At 49.2% G+C, this 14,239-nt stretch overlaps 1 protein-coding gene across 1 annotated transcript in view; it reads left to right on the forward strand.

The window, feature by feature from the left end:
• Onecut2 (one cut homeobox 2) overlaps positions 1-14,239 on the forward strand; it is a 54,429-nt gene that overhangs the window by 397 nt on the left and 39,793 nt on the right. Inside the window, 1 exon segment of the mRNA XM_026783605.1 lies at positions 1-995. This exon segment is cut by the window's left edge and continues 5 nt beyond it. Coding sequence (XP_026639406.1) covers positions 1-995 — 995 coding nt within the window.

Here is a 14,239-nt window from a genome sequence, read left to right on the forward strand (position 1 = left end):
CCCGCCGCCGCCGCCGGCCGCGCATCAGGAGCTGGGCACCGCGGCAGCGGCGGCAGCCGCGGCGTCGCGTTCGGCCATGGTCACCAGTATGGCCTCGATCCTGGACGGCAGCGACTACCGGCCTGAGCTTTCCATCCCGCTGCACCACGCTATGAGTATGTCCTGCGACTCGTCCCCGCCAGGCATGGGCATGAGCAACACCTACACTACGCTGACTCCGCTCCAGCCGCTGCCACCCATCTCCACGGTGTCAGACAAGTTCCACCACCCGCACCCTCACCACCACCCTCACCACCACCATCACCACCACCATCACCATCAGCGTCTGTCGGGCAACGTCAGTGGCAGCTTCACCCTCATGCGCGACGAGCGCGGGCTTCCGTCCATGAACAATCTTTATAGCCCTTACAAGGAGATGCCTAGTATGAGCCAGAGTCTGTCTCCGCTGGCTGCCACCCCGCTGGGCAACGGACTGGGTGGCCTTCACAACGCTCAGCAGAGCCTGCCCAACTATGGTCCGCCGGGCCACGACAAAATGCTCAGCCCCAATTTCGACGCGCACCACACTGCCATGCTGACCCGCGGTGAGCAACACCTGTCCCGAGGCCTGGGCACTCCGCCTGCAGCCATGATGTCTCACCTCAATGGCTTGCACCACCCGGGCCATACTCAGTCCCATGGGCCAGTCCTGGCTCCTAGCCGCGAGCGGCCCCCTTCGTCCTCCTCGGGGTCGCAGGTGGCCACGTCGGGACAGCTAGAGGAGATCAACACCAAAGAGGTGGCCCAGCGTATCACCGCCGAGCTGAAGCGCTACAGCATCCCACAGGCTATCTTCGCACAGAGGGTTCTATGCCGGTCTCAGGGGACTCTCTCCGACCTGCTCCGGAATCCCAAACCCTGGAGTAAACTCAAATCTGGCAGGGAGACCTTCCGCAGGATGTGGAAGTGGCTGCAGGAGCCCGAGTTCCAGCGCATGTCTGCCCTACGCCTGGCAGGTAAGCTCAAAGGCATTGGTAGCCAGGCTGCTGGGGGAAACTGTACGTGCTCCAGGGGCTGGTCTGTGCGCGAGCTCTGGTCTTTAGCTGTGCTCCCTCCTCTCCTATACACTTCCCCCTTTCTTCTCTTTCTTTTTCTTCCATTTTCACTTTCTCTTCTCCCCTTGTTTCTCTTCTCCCTTTTTTCTTCTCTTGCTTTCTCACTCATTGCCCCCTCCCTTTCATTTGTTCTCTTATCAGTGTGCCAGCCTTTCCCCTCCTACAGTGGGAGGCGGGATCGGGTCTCTTAGCGTCCTCTAGAAGCCCTGTTTTGTGGACTCAACGCAAATCAAGAATTGCCCTTAGCCCAAACCGGTGTACTTGAACTTTCTTAGGACAACACTCTTCCGTTTTCCAGGGTGCCTAGTCTCCTTATGTAGATGCTTTTGACTGTTAGGGAGTTTTGTTCCTTAGAAAGGGAAAAGAGTTCTTCACTCCCCTCCTACCAAACTTCTTTGGCCATTGGCAGGAGGTACACACTTGCGGCTCCGGGAACTAACAGCCAGAACCTCTCTGAGGCTTTGGTGTTAGCCCAAGGACTTTATGACCCACTAAAAGAGCGGAGTCTGTCTGGCTCTGGTGTCACGGACTGTAGAAAAGAGGGTGCAAAGACGAAGGTTGGCGCGGCCGCATTCATCGCTTTAGGAAGAAGCACCAGAGTAAAGAGCTCCCTGCCTCACTCGCCTGCAGCCCTTGCTGGGCTACAAGCTAGGGTTTGCTGAGGTTTGACAGTACTCCAAGAGAGATTAAGCTCTCGGATAGAGGTGCCGAGAAATTAAGAAGCGAGTTAGTTAAGGTTTCTTGGCCTCAGCAGGCTGTAAGCTCCGCCTTTGCATTAAGCGGGCGCTGATTGTGCGCCTAGCGGCGGCGTGGCAAGAAGGGCGAGCAGCCGCGGCAGGGGACCGGTCAACGCGCGGGTTACATTGTTCTGGAGCGGGCACGGCTCTCTGTGCCTCCTCTAGCGGCCGAGAGGCGAGGTACAGCCCTCTATTGTTCTAGGAACACTGAAACCTCCGGTGTGGGCGGTGGGTGCAAGAGCAAAAGACACAGGCTGGGCTGCGCAGGCTGACTCAGTTGCGGAGCTTTTGTGCACGCAGACCCCTTTCCGAGAGTGCCACCATCGTACTACCCCCAGGCCTGAACCGCCGACCCAGACGGGCTAGGTGTCCAGACCTCCCACTGATGAGGACATACAATACCCAGCTGCAAGCCTGACCGGGACCTCTCCGGAAAGACTTGGCGCTCTAGAACAATTAGTGTTCGTCTTAATTTGCGTAAAATCTCTATTGAGACTCGCGTGGTTCTGAATCGGGGGCTCACTGCTCACTAGCGCTCTGAATCTGTTAGCTCAGTTGTCCTCTCCGGTCCCCAGGACTTTCTTCCACCACCGAGCCGGGCTTGTCCGGTGCATCTTAAGGTTGCCTAGCAGGACTAGGTCACTGCTCCGGAGGAGGAGGCGTTTCCGCCTACAGCCCCCGCCTTTGGCCACTGCTGGATTTTGTTCACTGTTCAGTAACCTCCCTTGCTAATCTAAAAGGGTAAAGAAAAACAAAAACAAGCAAACAGAGAAACAAACAAACAAAAAGATTTGTTCCAGAGAACTTCATTCAAAATCAGTGGGCTTTGGCACTTTTGAAGTTCAAAGTCGTCTTTATCTTTTTTTTTTCCTCCCTTGGTTTATTCTTTATCCTCTCCTACATTTTCTTTGGATTTGCTCCTGGCCCCTAGCAAAGAAAACGCTGGAGGCCTGGCGACAGCTCCCAGTGTAGTAACGCTTTTGTTTTAGACTCCCCTCTCTCCAGTACAGCAGGAGCTCTGAGGGGTCTCCAGCCTCGGCTGGCTTCCAGCGCTTGGGGGCTAGAAGGAACTTGGCAGCTGCTCTTTGGGGTACAGTAAAAGGCTGGAAGACAGCTGTTCTACTCTGGCCCATCTCGGAGCGCTGCCGCCCCCTCACGCCGGTCGGGCAAAGGACAAGGCTGTTGGAAAACGCTAGGTTCTGCCTGTGTACGTCTTGAAAGTTAAGCCTCGCCTTGCTATGAGTTTTTAGGATAGCGCGTGAGAAAGAGTGTGGTACCTGGGTCTCTCAGCCCGACTCCTGCAGAGTTGCCTGGTGGTACCTGGAGGCAAGCTTTCCAGACCGTGGAGAGATTCTCGGCGGGGACGCCTAAGGGAGAAGTGCACTGAGGACCCGGCTTTGCTCAAACATTTAAATGTGAGTCTGTTTTATTACCCTAGATGAAAAGGGACAAGAGCCTTCGCCTTTTTATCTCGCCGTTTTATCAGCAACTACAAGTGTGTGGAGTGGTTATTATTACATAGGAGGCTTTTCAGTACGGGGTCAGTAGATCAGTCTCTTCAGACACTGCGGCAAAAGCCAGGACAAGTAAATAGGTATTATGTGCTCAGGAGAGTAGGGAACTGAAGCACACAGAGGAGAAAAGGGAGGCCTTTTGATTGTTATTGATCGATGGGAAACCCCGCTGGGAAGCAGCCGGGACCTAGGCCTTTGGGACCCGGGGTTAAGCAAGCCAGCGACTCCCCGGGATGGCCAAGCCAGTCCAGAACCTACACGACCTGGAGCCACATCCGGCCACCCATTCATATTCTTTCGTTCATTCATGTAGTGTTTTTTTTTTTCTCTCTCTCTCTCTCTCCCTCTCCCTCTCCCTCCCTCTCTCCTTTTATCATTTTGAGACCCATCTGGACAGGAGTCTGAGGGTCTCTGAGTTTAAAACCTTTGGTTTCCCCACCATCTTCAAACTCTAGGTCAAGTATATCCAGTCATCCGGAAGATTGGGTCTTCCACCAATCTGCCCAGTCTCTCTGCTACCTGCACAGCCAAACCCAGGTTGCTCTAGAGAGGATGCGGGAGGATGCTAGGGAAGCTCAGAGTGTCAGAGTGTCCCAACTTAGAAGTCTGAGAAACGAACTCTGTGCGCCCTGGGTGGTGAGAATAGCAAGTGGTTGCCACTGGTCGAATGGGCTGGGAGTGGCCCAAGACGGGATCCCGCAGGGCGGTTCTTATTAAGTCCTGGCCTGAGGACAAACTCACACAGTTTTGAGCACACTTCCTAGGGCTTTGATCCTCAAGGCAAGCTAAGAAGGACCTCCAGGGTTCAGGGAAGAACCTGAGTCCATCGCCAGGTGGAGGAAAACCGAGATTTTAAAGATGAGGGGTTTGGGGCTTTTGTTTTTTTTCTTCCAACGCAGGAAAACAATAGCATGGCTGTTGTTACTTTCATAACTCGGGTTTCTGCCTCCTGGGAGGTAACCTCCAAGGATGGCCCTCCCGGAGTCGGACTCTAGTGCCAACTGCGGGAAGACAGTGTGGCCTTCTCCAAGACACGGCCCCCAGACAGTCAGGATGGAGCCCACTCAGTTCAGGCGGTTTAAGGCCCTTAACCAGCCCGATGTCGTTGGACACACTTCATGCCCGCCTTAGTGGTTTGGACAGAGCGGAGTATTGATTGCTCCTGCCCAGACACACGTACCTGCGCGTCTCCAGTCGCGCGGTGCGGGTGTTTAGACGACGCAGGAGAGCGTTTTTTGCTAAATTGAAGGGCTGGAAGAAGGCCTGCACCTTAGAGTTCCTTCTGTCCTCCACTCAGCCTTCCCCACCATCGTGTTTCTCCAACCGGGGGCTAGACCGCCTCTCCGGAGGACTTAGTTCCGGGACCTGTGCCGGGAGGCCAAATCCTACACACGTCCGTGCAAAACAGACTGATTTGTTAGCCTGCTGGCTGATCGGATTAATAACTGCAAAACTCACTACCGGTGTCAGTGCTTCAAGTCCCTAGTCCCCAAAGAATGCCTTCCTAACTCAGATTGAGGTCGCCTGGAGCTTGCGGAGGAGGCGGGACACGAGGGAGCTGAGTGATTCCAAGTTTGAGACGTATTTCACGCCGCCGGGAGCGGTGGATTAGAGGGGCCGAGCACTTCTTTTTATTCCAGGCTCTCCACCGTGTGGCTATGTCACTTTCTCAAACAAATGTGTATATGGAGGGAGATCGATGCTGATAATGTTTAGAAGATTAAAAGAGCATTAATGCTGGCAACAATAACGTAAACGTGTGGACCCAGATTTCATTGATCTGGAACCTGATCCGTGCGTTTCCAGTAAGTCCGACGTAGGCGTGCTCTTCCCAGAAGAGCGCTCGCCAGTGCCCAGGATCCCTGGCGCTCCGGCCACGCCACTTCACCAGCTGGGGCCCGGTTCTCAGGTCTGACCGCAACTCCTCCCGTGAGCAGTTGCCGGAGCCAGCTCCATTCTCGCTAAGGTTTTCTTAGCCTTGCACGGGATTGCTGGACCCCCTTCCCCACCCCTGTGCGTGTCCTGTACACTCTCTGCACTCCTGGGTTCTTCCTGTCCTTGACCATCAAAGGGACCCTGGCTGGTTCGTGTTTCTCTCTCTCTCTCTCTCATCAAAATTGTTCGGGAAAGCCCCCCTTAATTTTGAAATTCGTTCTCAATTAAGTTTAGAAGGAATATGTCTAAAGCTGCCTGGAACGTCGCATCTCGGTAACAAACGCCTGGGTTTCATTCCCCAAAATGGCCCGCTCTGCGGTGAACCAACTGGGTCAACCAGGGGAAGGATCTTGTCTTCTGTCGTGACTCTTGACTGTGGCGGGGATCTTAGGGCAAGGCTACTAGGAGAACACCCACCCTGCACTTCCCCACCTGACTCTGAGGCCACAGGCCCATCCGGGGTGTGTGTGTGTGGGGGAGAGGGGCTTGCTCTGAGACGCACGTCCAATCCGCCAGATAAGAAAACTCTAGAACTTTTTCTGTCTACGGGGGAGAGGAAAGAGCTACGTTCTTAACCCCTTTCCTTGCTAAATGGTGGCTTGCTCTTTGAGAAGCATTGGTGTGGGTTTTCTAGGAAAGGGCAAGAGCTGTTTTAGTATATATGTTAGTTCTGTATATATAGAGAACTAATATTTTCTTTCAAAGAGGTGTTTTCCTACTTTCCCCCAAAAGGGAGGAGGGGGAGAAGAGAGATAGAAATCTTGTGTTCTGCTTTGAAATGTGGGGAAAAGCAAGTGGTCATTTATCTTCCCACCAGTGACTTCTCTTAAAGCAAGGGAGCCCCCGCAGAGCACCCTAGTTTTGAAGATCACAAAGTACCCTATAGACTCCCTAAAAGTCATGTGGTCACCAGATTCCCCCAAAAGCATCGATGGTTTCCTTTTGGACTGGAAGGCAACTGGCCCACTGTCCCTCCAGGAGAGCTAGTGTGAGCCTTTGTTGAGTCAGAGTCTTGGTTTATCCCCCCTCCACCCTCCCACCCCATTTAGAATCTAAACAGCGGGATTCCGGATGAGAGGAGTAGGGTGAGGATTAAATTGATTGTTCCACATTCTCTTTGTCCCCATAATGTCTTATCAATCCCTCTATTCTTAAGTCAGGAACGGCCAGAGAGCCCAGAACCCAAGACTTACTTTCCAGGAATTTCTTTTATGGCCACCTCTCTCTGGCTTTTCTCTCTTTAAAAAAGCCCACTTGCACAGGAGACCAGAGTGACTGAGGAGGAGAGCTCTTGGGAAGGAAGCACTGCGTCTGTCACGGCTAGTGGTGAGGGTTGTCAGAAAATATCTTTGCAAAAGGCGGTATCATTCTGGGGAATACCCAGAGAAATGAAAACTTCATAGAAAAAGCAGAGAGATTTAGTTTCTGGATTCTTACCAAAGGAAGAGAAACAAAGAGGGCATAAATAGAAATAATTATCTGGACAAATGGCCCTGTGGAAGAGGCCAGGATTGGAGTGCCTTGGAGTTCATACTTCATTTGCACACTCTCTGGGTGTGCACCCTTTGGGGGACACTTTTCTCCCCCACCAAACTGAGGAATGCCATTTCCCTACAGAGGAGTAACTCCTCTTCCTGGACTGAGTGCATCAAGAGAAGTCCTGGGCTGTCCTTTAGTCTGTCTGGGGCAGAGGAGCCAGGGCAGCTTCCTCCTGGTGAGAGACAAGACCAGGGTTCTTCAGTCCAACCTTCCCTTCAACCACCCTCAGTGCTTTTGAGGGAGATATTTCTCAATTATCGGCAAAATAGAGACTGTAAAGATCACACAGGGTGGTTGGAGTAGAGAAATAGGGGGCAGGGAAGTTGCCTTAGGTATCCCAGACTTGTGACTTCTGGTGGACAAGGTACAGAGGCAGAGATTGTCTCACTCAGAAAGCAGGATTCCTAGAAGCTGTGGGCGCTTGTTATGAATAAAAATCCCTGTCCTAGAGGGGCTGGCCAGGAGGCTCTGCATTCCTCCTTGGTGCCTCTGTCACCACGTGGGGATCCATTACTCTTTCTGTAAAAAGCAGACTGTGTTTGGGTTGGAAGCACACCTCCAATGTAATTTAATCAGCATTGGACTTTGGCTCCTGTAATCAAATATACATATACTTTCTCCTGTAGGAAGAAAAATAATTTCTCAGTAACTGGTATTGACTTGAAATCATGTAATTTCTGGAAGGCACCACATTTTTAAAGGGAAAGGTAAAAATTAACCGAGAAAGAAACCACGATTTTCGTGGTTTGCCTGGCCATGACTGAGAAGACCCAGCTACCACCTAAGAAAGGGCAAAATGAGTGCTCACAGAGCTCAGATGTTTACCTCTCCAGCTGTAGATCTGTTCGGTACAGCTCCTGTGCAGTTGGCCTCTTAGATCTGTAGATCTTAGATTGATAGGAAGCTAGATCACTGGCTCACCAGATCCCAGAACGTGGCTTTATATTGCCTCGGCATTCTTAAAGGAACCTGCCTGTCTTGCGTCTGTCTTGCTCCCCTCTTTGGGGAGGGCGCAGGCAGTGGGGTCTGAATGTGCAGTACACCAGTTGTTGCTTGGTGGCTATTACCAGCATATTCCCCATCCTTCCCTACAGCATCTCCCTGGGGCAGCTTGGTCTCCTCACCTCTAGGGTGAGGCCTTGGGCTTTGCCCAAGCTGAGTCTGTTAGGGAATCTGTTGTAAACACAGATCCATTGATTTGCATTTGTCAGAGAGTAAAGTTAAACCAGTGAAAAGAGAAGCCCTTACCCTTTTATGCAGGGCCAGGGAAACCTTTCATATTGATCCTATTGATCCAGCCTTTCCCTTTAAGGAAACCACATAGTTAAAGACCCTCGTTCAATAGATTTACCCTTCGTGCTTATGATATTCCTCTAAGTGTTCTCATCTAGGATAGCTGGGCATTAAGCCCACATTCCAAGCCAAACCAAAAAAAAAAAAAAATGAAAAGGGGAATGAAAGCGGAGGGAGGGGGTCGGGAGGCAGAATCGTGGGAAGTGAAATTAAATCAGACTGAAATGCATAGTGACACAGCTGGGGATGTTTTGATCATTCCGAGATGACATGCAGAGATAAAGATAAATTAGATGCATTTAGCATCTTTCTCCCCCCAACCCACTTTTCCCACAAATGAAAATCAGTTTCTACGCATAAACTAGCAATATCTTTTCCTAATCTAGGGTGATCTCAACCAAACCACTAACTTGGCTCGTGTAAACTGGCTCATGTAAAAGCACCATTGGTGCCACAATAATTATTTTGGTGTGTTTGTAGCAAATCAAGAATAGAGTTGTTCTTCCAAGTGCAATACCTTGAACTCCATATACGATCATGGATACCGAAACCACTTAAGAAGTGGGGGTTTAGAGCCATGTGCTCTGAGGGAAACAGTAGAAGCCAGTTTAAGAATAAAGTACAGGGTTTCATGGAGAGCACTATAGACGAAATGGACGTTGCTGCATATGGCTCAGTGCTCTTCTTGCTTACAGATATGAAAATGAAAGTCCCTTCATCCCTTGAACTATTGGCACAATCCCATCCTTTCTTTCCTGGCCCCTTTGTGTTCTGTAAGTAACTCCACTCGCGATATTTTTTAACATGGCACATGGATTATTCTCAATTGGCTACCTCTTGGGTTGTTTTTGGACATTTCTGTTTGTTTTATGTGATTGAAAAATATTAATGATTCCGTAGGTGAGCTAATGTATTTATCTGCCGAGTGAGTTCAAAGGGCAGAGTTCAGTTATGGTTCAGATTAATTGAACAGGAAGCAGTGGGCTCGTTAGGCTGTGCTGAACAAGGGACTAGCCCCTTAAAACAGCACTCTTAACAAACACACAGTTTCACTGTCCTTATCCTGGAGCCTGATGTAAGAGGCTCGGGGGTGACTTGCATTGCCTGTTTAAAAACCTAAAGCAAAGTGTGGGGGGGGGGGGGGGGGGGTGACTTGCATTGCCTGTTTAAAAACCTAAAGCAAAGTGTGGCAACTGCAGCAAACCCCATGTCCCCCTCCAGGAAGAAGAGTTTTCTCATTGGCTAATTGCTTTATTGGTTGCCTGACCTGCAGAGCAGCTGCAGGGGCCTGGATGGAGGCTTAGGCCTTGGAATAATGTGATCCATTAGAACAGGGCAAGGCAATTTTTTGTTTACTCAATTGGAGCTCCCTGGAAGGTGCCATTAACCCCATCCCAAATGTGTGTGCGCTGCAAAAGCCAGAGGTCACCCTGGTCATCTACTGGTGGAGCCAGCCTCTGCCTCCAGTCCAAGGGAGAGGGCGGGCATCTTGCTGGCACTGCCTGCCTTGGAGTTTGATGTCGTCTTTTGGGTCCGTCTAGGGTTTGACCAAAGCTAGCAGATTCACCACTTGTTTACATTTCTCAACTGCTGAATCATGTTCTTGCTGATTAAACAGTTTTGATCTGCTCCCCGGCGTGCCTGCGCATGCGTGAGTGAGCGAGCACACACACACACACACACACACACACACACACACACACACCCTCCTCCCCCGACTAACCCTCTCTGTCTATTTATGTTTCCTCCATTACTGTGCCTTACAGTAAATAGAATTGTGCACACGATGCTTTTAGCAGAAACATAGTATGGATACGTTACTCGGATCCAGCGGACGACGGTATGGACTGGAGCAGGCGCAGAGTTAAGACTTGCCACACAGACAGTAGTAACTACAGCTTCCTCTGCTAGATGTCTCTTATCAGCAGTCTGCTTCACTGCACCTCACCCAAGCTCATTCCTCACCTTCCGCGCTGCTGCCTGTTGCAAACACTGTTTTTCTAGATATATCATAAGGGCGTCTCTGCATGCTCATTTGAACATCCATCCTCTTCTTCTAATTCATTGCCAAGGCAAAGCCAATGAACAGTTCTGCCTGGAATGAGGTCTCGTCCCACGGAGCTGTTGAGGTAACACTTTCCTGCTAAGTTGGGTGGTGTTTGGGGTGGAGTGGGCAGAGAAAACAAGAAACGTGTGTGGGACCAAAGAGAAGTGATTTCCTGTGGAAGGCCATGCCTATTGTGTAAAGGTAAATAAAGTGCTGTAAAAGAGAGAAGGGGATGTGGAGAGAGCCAGGAAAAGTACAGACCTGAGCTAGTGAGGTAGACTTGAGGCCTAAGGGTGGAGCTGGCTGTAGCTCTATGGGATGCAACTGTCTCCAAAGTCTCCTCAAGTCCATCCCAGCCAGGAACCTCACCCCACCCGACCCAGTGCCTCTGGGTGGGTTGCAGACTCACGCCTAAAGAGCTTCAGCACCAAGAACAGCGCCAGGTATCCGCCCTCCAGTGACTGTGCCTGGTGGCCGGACCCCCAGCCTAGACCACAAAGTGTTCTGGCATGAAGTTTGAGCAGAAATGTAGCTCCAGCCCTGGATATTTTCATGCCCAGAGCAAAAAACTAGGTTTTCCTCATGCCGGACAATTTTTGGGTGAGAAGATGCTTGAAAAACCAAACAAGAAAAGCTCACCTAAGGGGAAGAGCAGGGCATCTGTGCAAGGAGACAGGGCAGAGGTTGTCTGGATGTAGCTTTTTCTCTTTCCTTGTGATTTTCAAAGTCACCGATTGACACTCTCAACATGGTTTTTAAGAGGTAGGGTCCCTTTTAAGCTCTACTGCCTAGTCGCCCTTTCCCCCAGGTATGGTGTGGCTCTCCACCTGCGTGCTTCTGGTTTTTGAAAACACAAGTCTCGTCATAATTAGCAGCATTCTTACAGAAAAATCAACAGTGATGTTTCAGAGAGACCCAATTACGAGACACTAACTCATATAAACCTAGGGTCCAAGCTTAGCTGCTCAAATGTCACTGGTGACTCAAATGTCATTGGTTATGGGGCTGTTTAAGAAGATATTTACTACCAGGTCCTCCCTCACATGGAAAGAACCTAGAGCCAAGACATTGAGGCTGCCTGGTGGAGGGTGAGAACTGACTTAGGCACTGACTGCAGATCCTGGCAGGCCTGCTACTCAGCAGGTGAGTTCCCTTGGCCACATAATTTGCATCTCATTGGGTTTTAGGAAAATATCCCTTGACTTCCCCAAACTAATTAACATGCAAAGCCTCCTTTTGCTTGATTTCAAGGGACTGCAGCTTTGGCCTAATCTATTACTGAGTGACTGTTGGGGAGGCAGAGCCTAGGGACAGAGGACTGACTCCTTAACAAGAAGGCCAAGGGCAAAATGCACGAGGCTCTTTTCTACTAGCAATCCATTTTGAAATTTAGGGAGCTCTTTACGAAGATAACTGATGATCATGTCTAAAATCCAGTTCTGAGTGCATTCAGATAGCTCTGATGAAGGTAGATTCTTCAATTCGTAATTGGGTCTCTCAATTTTCAGACATCCGTTTCTAAGCAACTGTTGGGTTATGCTTTTAAAATCTTTTCTAGTAAACACCGACAGTGTTCATGGCCCCTTTAAAATCTGTCTCTGTCTGTTTGTCTGTCTGTCTGTCTGTCTCTGTCTCTGTCTCTCTCTCTTGTATTAACACTGTAACATGTGGTACTGGATTCACTGTCTTTGTGGTGAACTCAGTACGGCTTTTAAAAATACTTTGACAAGAAGCACGTAGTAGGGCCTTTTCTGTAGTCTCTGACTCTAAACATTAAAAGACATGTGGGATTAAATAGCTTCATATTCTTTCCAAATCAATGGCAGAGACCCCTAACTCTAAAATATACAGGAATTTTTTTTTTTCATGGATCCACTTGCCTCCTACTGTGTACCAAGGTTCACCTCAAGTCACATTCAAGGTACAAGAGCAGTTTGTTATTTCCCTCAGTGTCGTACCCCTGGTCCTTTCCCCATCTTGCTGGAGGGAGAAGTGGTCTGATATGGAAGGCTAAATCCGCCGACTTGTTCTCGGCTTCTGGCTCTCCTCTCCTCAGGACCCCGCCCTTCCTTTACCTCTCTCTTTCAGTCGGCTTCATTACATCAGCGTTTTCCGGCCCCTCACTTCTGTCTACTTTTTAAAATGTGCCCCACCCATCCCACCTTCATCTTTTTCCTCCGTTTCTGTACAGAGTTATTGTAGCTCTATGTGTCTCTTGCCTCCGTGGTTGGCCTCAGCGCTAGGCATTCTGGTCCCAGCGACTCCTAAATCCCAAACCTGCTCCTGCTTATCCCACCACTGTCTTTGTATCTAAGTTCACATCTCAGTTTTATATGTGTGTGTGTGTGTGTGTGTGTGTGTGTGTGTGTTATACATTAAATATCTTATTATTATTACCTGGTCTCTGCAGTTGAAACTGTTGGCCACCCTCATCCCCACACTTTTTTCCCACTGATTTCTAACATGTTATTCTCTCTCTCTCTCTTTCCCTCCCTCTTCCCCCTTTCTCCTACTTTATCTGGGTACACCTCCCCAGCCTCTTCTCTAGCCTCCCTCGAGGGTGGTGCTTTTCCCTAAGCTGTTTGATTTTTTTTTCATTTATCATACTCAAAATTGGGGATCTTTCTTTTTAATATTTTCATTTGAATTTTATCTTAAAGAACACAAAATAATGAGTTTCATTTATCATTTTTGTAAATGCATGCCATTACATTTTCTTCTTATTCCTCTCCTCTAGTCCCTTTCTCCCTCCCTGGCTCTCACAGGCTCTCTTCCTTCCTCCCAAACAGCCCCTTTCCCATGAGGTATGAAAAGCTGGGATTGGGTGGTCTGGGCTCTCAGGTGGAGAAACCACAGCAGCCCGGAAGCTCACAGTGTTTATTACATAGAATGGAACACAAAGGCAGGGTTGTTACACAGCTGAACGTGGAGGTGGGGTTTATAGTGTACAGGTGGGTCAAGGAGACAGGTTTAGCTAATCTTAGTACAAGCAGTCTCTATATAGAACAGTCTTTGGGCTGTAAATATCCAGGAGAAAGCTATGGTGGACATTTTCTGCACACACATCCACATCCACACATGGGCTTCCTACAGTCCTATGTTCAGTGTTTTGGGGGAAACTCCACAGTAATTTCTGCACGGTCTTGACCATTTGCGCTTCCGTCAGCTGTAAGGGTTCCTGGTCCCCTGGTGCCTCTCTGATGTTTGCCACCATGGTGTTTCCTTCATGAGAGCCATTCTGGGGTGAAATGGAACCACAATACAGTTTTAATTTCTATTTCCCTGATGGCTAAGGATATTGAACACTTTTCAAATATTAATTGGCCATTTGTGTATCTTCACCCTGGAAGATCTTATCGATGTGGTCAACATCTCCCTATACTGAGGACCTCGGGACTCTCTCCAACTCTGATATCTCTCCCTTCCTCTCAAGCTCCAGGAACCCGTTTCCATCTGTGTCAGGACATCTTTGCCTAAATGGCCTCAAGCACAATTTATCTTAGAGTAAACCCATTTACTTATCCATCAGCATGACTCAACGGTCACCACATTGGAGACTTTTTTTTGTTCAATCTTTGAATAACGATACCAAGTGTATAAGCTTTTAATTCAGAAGTCAGAATGTCAACACAGGTGGTTTTTTCTTTTCTTTTTTTTAAAAAAGATTTATTTATTTATTAAGCAGACAATGTACTGCTGGTAAGGAAGGCACCAGGTCTCATTACAGATGGTTGTGAGCCACCATGTTGTTGCTGGGAATTGAACGCGGGACCTCTGGAATCTGGAAAAGCAGCCAGTGCTCTTACCCTCTGAGCCATCTCTCCAGCCCCTGTTTTTTTTTTTTTTTCTTTTTCTTCTTTTCCCATCAGTCAGTCATAAATTAGCCATGTGGGTTACCACATTTAAATATGCATGTCTGTTGCTCACTTCTGATAATGGCCCGATACTCATCAGTGACCTCTGACTAGTTTATCACCAGTGTTACCCTCTGTCGTCCATGTTCCAGGATTAAATTAGAATGATTTTTCTGGAATCTAAATCTGACCCCATCATTATCAGTCTTCATAGCTTGAAACATGT

This window comes from Microtus ochrogaster, chromosome 18 (genome assembly GCF_000317375.1).
Source record: "Microtus ochrogaster isolate Prairie Vole_2 chromosome 18, MicOch1.0, whole genome shotgun sequence".
In the NCBI taxonomy this organism is placed as follows: Eukaryota; Metazoa; Chordata; class Mammalia; order Rodentia; family Cricetidae; genus Microtus; species Microtus ochrogaster.